At 52.9% G+C, this 8,912-nt stretch overlaps 1 protein-coding gene across 2 annotated transcripts in view; it reads left to right on the forward strand.

Annotated features, from left to right (window-relative positions):
* The first annotated feature begins 1,005 nt into the window (after positions 1–1,005).
* Positions 1,006–8,912, forward strand: part of LHX9 (LIM homeobox 9) — a 20,357-nt gene continuing 12,450 nt past the window's right edge. Inside the window, exons 1-3 of one of the 2 annotated variants that reach the window (XM_017896450.1) lie at positions 1,006–1,054; positions 6,408–6,526; positions 8,485–8,687. In XM_017896450.1, coding sequence (XP_017751939.1) covers positions 1,027–1,054; positions 6,408–6,526; positions 8,485–8,687 — 350 coding nt within the window. In that variant the 5' untranslated portion in view covers positions 1,006–1,026. Of the gene's footprint in view, positions 1,055–5,913; positions 6,527–8,484; positions 8,688–8,912 lie in introns of those variants that run through there. The other variant, XM_017896449.1, reaches the window with a different exon arrangement.

An 8,912-nucleotide genomic window follows, 5' to 3' on the forward strand; every position in this document is an offset into this window, starting at 1 on the left:
GTTGACCCTGCCGCAAACGTCGACTTCGAGCGCAGAATACTCCCCAGAGTGTTGGGTTCTTGATACCCAGCCCGGGAGCGCGGAGAGTGAAGGAGGGACCGGGAGGGGAAGGCGGGGACGCAGTGGGTGAACAATCAATGGCTTAGCCTAGTTTCCCCGCAGGAGCTACCGCCCATCCACCGTCTATGCAGGCACCAGCTGGCGGCAGCATCTTTTTAGGTACAAGCTGCAGGGAGGCAAAAGCTGGCTGGGAGGCCGGGAGCCCAGGGCACGCCGAGAGACTCCAGCCCCCCTGCTGCGCCCCAGCCTCAAGATGCTCTGGGCTTTATGAGGTTCAGTTACCGCGGAGTCCTCCATTAACACCTCCTCTGATTATTGAGAGGCTGGAAGGGCTGAACGCAGCCTCACAGCGTTTCTCTGGGCACCGGCCCGCGTCTGTGCCCTCTGCCCACCCCTTCTTCCTCCCCCTCCCGATTTGGAAGTATTAAACAGAAAATAAAAGACAGGTGGAGAGAGCTAAGGGTCAGAGGTGAGGGAATCAGATCAACTCCAACGGGGTGGGGGAGAGAGAGAAGGGAGAAATTAATTTTCATCCAACGCTTTATTTATTTATTTGGATTAACAGAGGGACCCTCAGCGAGACGCGAGGACTGACCCGCACCCCTGGCCGCCGCCTCCCGCCTTTCCTCGCCGAGAACCGAGTTCTAGCGGGGGAAACGTCTGACATCTGGACCTCAAGGTAAGACCCTGATGGAGATGTTTTAGTCGGAGCAGTTTTCTGCCCTCGGAGTGCGCTCGGACTGCCGGGAGTTTCAGGGACGTCTTGGGAGCCTACCAGAGGAAGGTCCGGCTTTGCTCCAAGCCGAGTCCCTACCTGAGGTCTCCGAGTGAGGAGCGGTTTGGACGCGCCCCACCGGATGGGAGGAGGTGCTTGGGGAAGCCGGGCCGTACCGCCCGGCTGACGCGCGGCTTTTCTCTGCCAGTGCAACCACCATTACGGCGTGATCCACTCCTTTTCCTCCAAGAATGCTGAACGGTACCACTCTAGAGGCAGGTGAGTTATGTGCCAGGTTCCTTGTGATGTTCTCTGCCCCTTGGGCCAGTGCGTATGCCATGTGAGTGTGTGTGCGTGTGTGTGCGCCTTCGCTGGGTGGAACGAAGAGGAGTGTGTGTTTGTCTTAAAAATTGAACCGCGCTTCGTAGGCTCAAAAACACACATTGGTTTTCAGTCTCCTGATAGGATTCCTGAAACCTTCGTTTTCCTCCTTTTGCCTTTCTCTTTGACTGTCTTCGACTTTCCTCAGGATCAGGGTCCGGGGCGCCAGGCAGAGGTCCTGGTTCCACTGATCCTCCAGTAGTCAGCGGTGCAAGGGACGCGCTCCCGACCCTCCGCTGAGCTGCTGGGGATGTCTCTTTCTTGGAAGGGATGGAAGTGGGGGCCGAGAAGACACCGTTTCTCACCCGTGCAGGGGTTAACTGGAAACTGGCTTCACCCACATTCTTTTGTTGTTGTTCAGTCCTAACCTAGCGCAGCAGTTTCTGCGCCGGATCTCAGTGGACGCAGTGCGGGACTTCTCCCTTTATTTCTGCGGAGCTGAGGGCAGGAGGCGCAACAAATCTCAGGTAAAAGAGCATCAGATTTCAGAAGCACTGTATTCTAAACTTGGCGCAGTCCCCTTTGGGGAGAAGAGCCCATAGGCTATAGAGGATAGAGGTTTGAAGGAAGCAAAAGCCGGCGAGAGGCTTTTTGTCACGAAGGGTGAGGGTAGGCAGAGAACGTGCGAAGGGGCAGGGCCTGGCCGGGGAGTACTGCCCAGCGAGAGACTGGCAAGGGTGTGCAGCTGGAGCGTGGCCTCGGGTCCCCCTTTCCAGGCAGCCGAATTCCCCCTGTCCCAGCTCTGCTTGGCTCACTTCCATTTGTCTTGAGGGAGGCCCCTCTAGTAGGACTGAATCAGAAGTGCGCCCGTGTAGCAGCCTCAGTATAGATCTGCCCACCCAGGTGTAGGGGGAAGTTTTACACATAGAGTATTTCAGTCTCCACTGTCTGGAGAAAGGCCCCAGCGTGTCCCGGCCATCCTCTCACCTTCCATCCAGCGCAGCCCGGGCATCCAGGGACAGGTGGCATGACACTGAACGCATGGTTCCGAGCCTCAGGATGACGCTGACGTTTCACTGGGCCTTGGGGTGCTCAGGACACTGCCAGAAGCTGGATACTGTTTTAAGAGTCTCGCCTTTCAAACCAAAGGGGCTCCTTAACCAGCTTAACAGGGTCTGGAGGAAAGGTAACACCTCCTTCTTTAAAGGGCAAACTTAGAGGCACAGAATCATGGCCTCCAAAATTCAGGTAGAAAGAGACCTTAAGTCACCTTTGCTCTCAAAAGATGCACATTTGTTGGTTACTTCTTCCCTCTCAACCCTAACTGTCCTGTGGGTTTAATTTCCTTTTCCTCTCCCCTGGGGAGTTCTACTGGGCTCGGGTTCTTTGCCCAGGTAGACCCACCTGAGCCCGCGACAAGGGCGCTGCAGTCTTCTTGACCTTCATAGAGATTCTGAGATCTCGAACTCTCAGTTCCATCTACTATGCTCCACTATAGTCTGGCCGTCCACTTTCCTAAAAGCGGCAACAGTAGTGGGATGGGTGCTGTCAGAATAGAAAGGAAAGAAAGCTTAGTGGACTGCGTGTGCTCAATTGTGAGGGAGAGCAGTGCTGGTCAAGGGACCTGCCCCATTATTCCTGGTAGAGCTCTGAATTTAGAGGAGACTTAAGATCCTATCCCCGATGCAGGTTAGAGAGAACCACATGCACCTGTCCCATCAAGTGAGGAAGTGGCTCAGCCCAGGAACTGAAAAAATGAACACTCTAATTTTTATAGAACACTTGCGGGCCATTCAGACTAGAGCTGGGAGAAGGGGGAACATTTCTTTTTTTTTTTTTTTTTTTTTTGTCACCAGCCACCAGGCCTCAGCCCCTCTGCTGGAGAGGTGAAAGGAGTACAAAGATGCTCTCTTTATTTAAAGTGCTTAAAGTCCTTTGAGAATGAGGAGCCGGGAGCTCTTAGGCAATCTCTCTTGGGGGCTCCAAGACAAAAAGTAGAAAACCCAGGGTCACACACCCAATTTGAGGGCATTCCTTCCCATTCTTCATGGGCTTCCTCCTTAGGAACTATTAGAGGAGGCAGGTCTGGACCCATGGGGACCTATTTCTGCAGAGCTAACAAGGACCTCCCAAACTCCAGCAGACCCCCACCCCACCCCCAACTTTCTCCAGACTTCCTGCATTTGCCGCGAAGGAAGAATCCTGGCAGTTTGCTTCTTTACAGGAAGTAGCAAATGCCACTGAATGCAGGAACTTATAACCTGAGTTTTATAAGAGCAACAATAGCTAGGATTCAACTTGGAAACTGATTGCAGAAGGTGTTCTGCCTTGCCTGTACCTAGATGATTAACAAATATGTGTGGAATCGAAGAATGAATGGATGATTGGAGGGCTTACAAAACCTCTGTGTTTGGCTTCCCTGGAGACTCTGTAAAGTTCTGGCTTTTTCCTGGAGTTGTTTAACTTTCCCTGCATGTAGTCTCCAAAGTTCTATCTCTTGCAAGGTAACAGTGGTATTCTTGCGTTCTTTGTTGTTGATTTTGCTGAGTAGGGGCAATATGCAACAAGAACCAAACCTAATTTCAAACACCCCCATTTGGGCATTGGGAGAGGGTTTAGCACAGAAACTAGACAAAGTCAGTTGAAGTCCTGTGTTTACTTTTTGCTTGGAGCTTCCTTGGGTGAATTGACTGAGTGGACTTCGCAGAGACTCCTCCTCCTCCTCCTCCTCCTCCTCCTCCTCTTTCTCCCTCTCCTCCTCCAGCTCTGAGTCAGTTTAGCCTCTGACTTGTGTGAAGGCAATCTGCCCCTTTGTGAGAGGACCTGCTGTCTCTGAAAGGACTGCTGCCCCCAGCCCCTCCTCAGGGCCCTTCTTGTGTGCACGTGGGTTTGAAAAGCTCATTGATTCCCATCCAAAGGGGCTAATTACATTACTTACAGTAAATAGCAGCCCTGCTGTCAGGTATAGCTGCCAAAGTAAGGAGGAGGGGGATGTCTCCAGCTTAGTTCACTTGATTGGCTTCATTTTTGTGTGAAATTGTGTTTTATGAGCTGCATTCTGGCACCCGGAGGACCTAAACTGAGTCCGGTCTGCAAATAACATTATTTTTGACCCTGAGAAAAAAGGAGGGGAAGCAGTAGAGTCTTGAGTTTCATGGAAGAGGCCACTCCAGCAGTCTCAGAAGGCAACGCTTTGGGACAGGAAGTCAGGCTGCTGCACCAGGGGCCGTTTCCTCCCTCGCTTTATTTCTGCCTTCCTTCCTTTCCCTTCTTCTCATCCTCTCCCTTCCTTTTTTCTTTCTTTCTTCTCTCCCTCCCTTTCTCCCTCTCTCCCTGGATTTTCTCCCGTGATCTTTCTAGCTTTGGCCACAGTTCCCTGTCGGGCTCCCCCGGGCGGAGGGAAGTGGGTCTGCGGCCGGGCGGCTCTTCTGAGGTGTCTGGGATGTGCCAGGACACAGGCACCGCAGTCCTGGGAAAGGCGGCAGGAAGTAGTGGGGAACGCAGGCTGACGACCCGGACGAAAGGAGCAGAGAGAGGCCCGCGCGTCCTGCTCTCTGGGTAAAGCCACGCTGGTTCCTGCCGCAGTGCTTCGGACCCCTAGGGGGCCTGTGGCCGTTTGAATGAATCGACAATATCAGAGTATTGTGGACACTTTTTAATGGGGCCGGGGAGGGGCCGCCGCTACCGGGAACAGAGGGCGACAGAACAATCCCACCTCTTGTGAGGAGCAGGTCTGCCATTCTGCTTATCCGTTCTCACCTTCCCCTCCTCCACGGCAAAGAGTCCCCTTCACACCCTTCTGAGTGTGCGGGTGCGCCCAGTTTTACAAGTCCCCTGTCCTGCCAGGGTAGTGGGAGCAGCACGCTATAGGGCTAGCGCCCAGTCCTGCGGCGGCAGGCGCCAAGCTCCCGGGAGGCCCCAAGTTGCTTCCCATATTGGCAAGTTTCAAATGAGACATTAGAATCTCCGGCAGCCTTCCTTCAAACCTGAACCGGGGAAAAGAATAAGCCGCCCTATGGCCAAGGCTCAATTGCATACCCACGTGTACAAGTCCATGCCCTGTCCCCTACACTCTGCTTTTCTCAAAGAAAATTGTTTTGCCAAAAGTAACCCTGAGAAATGTAGACGCTCCAAACGCCCTTTCCACTTTGGATGAAGCCCACACCTAGTAGGGTCTCCAGCCTTCAAGGAGGTGAAGCAAAGACCTGCATTGTCAGACAGCTGCTTTTAAAAGTGGATTGAGGAAGATGGGATGGGGAGGAGAGGAGCCAACATCATCTCCACTTCAGTAAAGTGCTTACATTTCTGCGCAATATTTATGCATTTCTGGTAACAGTCCTGCAGGCTGGGGATGAAAAAGTCCACAAGGAGCAAACCCAAAGTTTGAAGTTGATATTCTGTGGGTCCTGAGCCAAGGTCTGATCTTGAACTCGGATCAAATAGGCGGGCTCTAGGCCTCCTGCACCAGGGCGGGGACAACAAGAGCTCCTTTTCCCCTTTAAAATATGACTGCTGGGAACTCTTGGATGTGTGTGTGTGTGTGTGTGTGCGCGCGCGCGTATGTGTGTGTTTTGTGGGGAGGTAAATGCCCCCTCCTCCTGCCTCCCCGCTCTCTATCCCCCCACCCCTTTGTAATGTTTGTCCTGCTTGCCCATCACCAGGGGGTTGAGAGGAGTATGACAGGTCTTTGTTGTCTGAATAAAAATCCGTGGCAGCTCCGGGGAGAGAACTCCTCCTACTAAATTATCAAAAATGGGCTGGCTTTAGTCTCTTAACAAATTGGACACAGCTCAGGCAGGAGCAGTCCCCAACCCAACCTACAGGAACTGGGAACTTGCAAGCAGTCAGGGAACGCTGAAAATAGCACTTCTTTTTCTTTCTTTGTGTTCAAAACTATTTTCTTTCTTCACCAGATTTTGTTTTCCTCCCCCCGCTGCAGTTGTTTCCCATTAGTAACTCGATCTCTCAGAGCAGTAAGATTCGCCTTCTACGCCTCTTTTCCCCTCCACCCGAATTGTTTGTTTTCTGCACATCTCCTTCAGGGAGCCGCTGAGGCTTCCCCCCACCACTCTTCCCACTTCTTTTTGCTTCCCCTAGGCTCCCCCAGCAGACCGATTTCCACTCCGTCTCTTTCTTCTCCTCCTCTCTCTCCCTCTTTCCCTCCATCCCCGAGCCTCTCTGCGCTCCCACAGCGCAGCCCTCTCGAGTCCCTTGCCTCCTTCATTCGGATGAGCTGAAAGCCCCGGGCGTGTGTATATGGAAATAGTGGGGTGCCGAGCAGAAGACAACTCGTGTCCTTTCCGCCCCCCAGCCATGCTTTTCCACGGGATCTCCGGAGGCCACATCCAAGGCATCATGGAGGAGATGGAGCGCAGATCCAAGACTGAGGCCCGTCTGGCCAAAGGCGCCCAGCTCAACGGCCGCGACGCGGTAAGGAAGGGCTCCCCCGCGGCGGTAGCCGGGCACCCCTGCGCCCTCTGTTAAGCCAAGCCGACTCCCTGGCCAGAGGAGATCGGGGGCGGCGGGTCGTAGAGACGTCCGCTTGAGGCTGGCGGGTGGGTTTTCTCCCGTCCACCTAGGTCTGCAGGGCTAAGAATTGGTCGTTTTTCTGAATTGAAATGTCTGCATTAGTTGGCTGTCCTCTGTTGCAGCTGATTCCGAAAGAGCAGGGAGAGGAGCTGGGAGGAGGTGGAGTGGGGAGGTGGCATTATCTTCTACAGACCTCAAGATTCCCTTGATTCCGGGGCGGGAGTCTCCCCGGCGAGGATCCGCAGCTCCGAGGGCAAGCTGGGCTCAAGCTATAAGAGGACAGCGCGCTGCCCAGGCGTCCGAGCCAAGCAGGAGCCCAGGTGGCCTTAGTCTCTGGCCCTGATGACCGGACCTTTGGAGCAGATTCGGACGCGACTGGGTCATTTCCAGTTCTCTAGACGCTCTGGTCTTGGGACCCCTAACCGAGAGAATCTCAGGGTTTCTAGCATCCTGACTCAGTCCCTCTAACGAGACAGCACTACGTTTAGCGCCGGGACCGGGCGGGTGTCATGTGTAGGGGGAAATCAAATAAAACATATGGAGGAGCGCGGCACCCAGTCGAAACGCATGAACTTTGTAACCAACCCTTAAATAAGCTAATCAACTACCACTGTTTCTACTATCCCTAATGATAAAGTTATGTCCTCCTAATAAAGAAAACCAATTACTTATCTAAGTGCTTCCCTTTCCCGATTACTAACTGGAGAGGGGGAACTACAGAAGTCTCCGGAAATGATTTCAGCCAAATATAGCTGTGTAGATCCTTTGGTATCACAGTAGAACTTGTAGCCCAAACTAATCAGGAGACTGCTCTAGCCCTGTCAGCTGGGTTTTGGGTCCGGGCAAGTATCCCAACTGGTGAACTTGTCTATATTTGTAACACTTATTCAGTGCCAGGGCCCCTGGTCGGAGTAAAGGGCTAAACTTTACTTTTTCAGGCCCGCTGAAATTTCATGGGGAAGTTCAACCCATTTCTGCTAGTCGTGAGGGAAATGTCCGGAGGTTAACTACTTTTCTGTTTTTCTGGTCATCACGTTTAAAAACAAATAGTAGCAACCCAAACCCAAATTTTGCAGTGGGGCTGGGATCCTCAAGGTGGGGCCACTGGGGCATCCTCAGTCCGGTCAGTGGGACCCAGAAGGGAAGAGTAACTTGGGCACTAAACAGATTTTCAAGACAAAGGTCTCAGTACGCCTGTTGATGCTAGGGAAAGAGGGGACTGTATAGAGTGGGCCGGACAACGGACCCTCTTTCGGGTCCGTTATTGGGAACGGGACCAATAGTCCTGAAAATTAGGGAACAGCGGGGTCTGTCAAATATATCTCAATCAAAACGAAGTCGACCAAGTTATGAGCACAGGTCCAATAATCTCCCCTTTGCTTTTGATTTCAGTGCTGCTTATAAGAATTTAGAGAAATCAAACTGTAATATTTTTTGTTTAAAATAACCTGTGCTCGTTGAAATTTCCATTTCACTCCCCAATCATTTCCGTTGTTTTATTTTGTGTGCGTCGAAAGCCACATTTTTTAGCTTGTATTTATTTGAATTCGGAAACGATCACCAAACTATAGTCAATATTCTCCCAGTCCTTTTTAAGCGAGGCTTCTGATGGCGGGGATGTCTTTAGGCTAATAGTCCCGGGAGGACGCGAATGCCGGTTTAGGCGGATACGGAAGAAAGCGAGCGAGCGGTAAAGAGATAAATCACAAATGTTTTCCCGACTTTTGCCTTTGTGCAGTGGACCCTGGCCCCTGCCGCGCTCCCTGCACGCCCTGGGCTCGGTCTTCCTAGGGGAGAACCCCGCGTCGTGCGGCGACACCGCGCGCCCTCCTCAGCCTTGCAGTGTGCTTTCTTTGCAGGGCATGCCCCCGCTTAGCCCGGAGAAGCCCGCCCTGTGCGCCGGCTGCGGGGGCAAGATCTCGGACAGGTACTACCTGCTGGCTGTGGACAAACAGTGGCATCTGAGATGCCTGAAGTGCTGTGAATGTAAGCTGGCCCTCGAGTCCGAGCTCACCTGCTTTGCCAAGGACGGTAGCATTTACTGCAAGGAGGATTACTACAGGTACTCCCCTACACCCCCACTTTTTACGCCCGCCCAAGTACACCTGGCGGGGTTATCTGCCTGAGCTCGGAATCCCCTCTCCGTCTCCCACCTTTTGCCCCATTCCAAGTGCGGTTATCATTTCGAAGACCAGGGAAGCCCACTGCATATGCCTTCAAGCTGCAATCTCCCTGACCGACGGTGAGGGTGGGTGGGAGGGACATTCAAGGTCTAGAGCTTTATCAG

The sequence above is a fragment of the Rhinopithecus bieti genome, unplaced genomic scaffold (assembly GCF_001698545.2).
Source record: "Rhinopithecus bieti isolate Rb0 unplaced genomic scaffold, ASM169854v2 scaffold_24392, whole genome shotgun sequence".
In the NCBI taxonomy this organism is placed as follows: domain Eukaryota; kingdom Metazoa; phylum Chordata; class Mammalia; order Primates; family Cercopithecidae; genus Rhinopithecus; species Rhinopithecus bieti.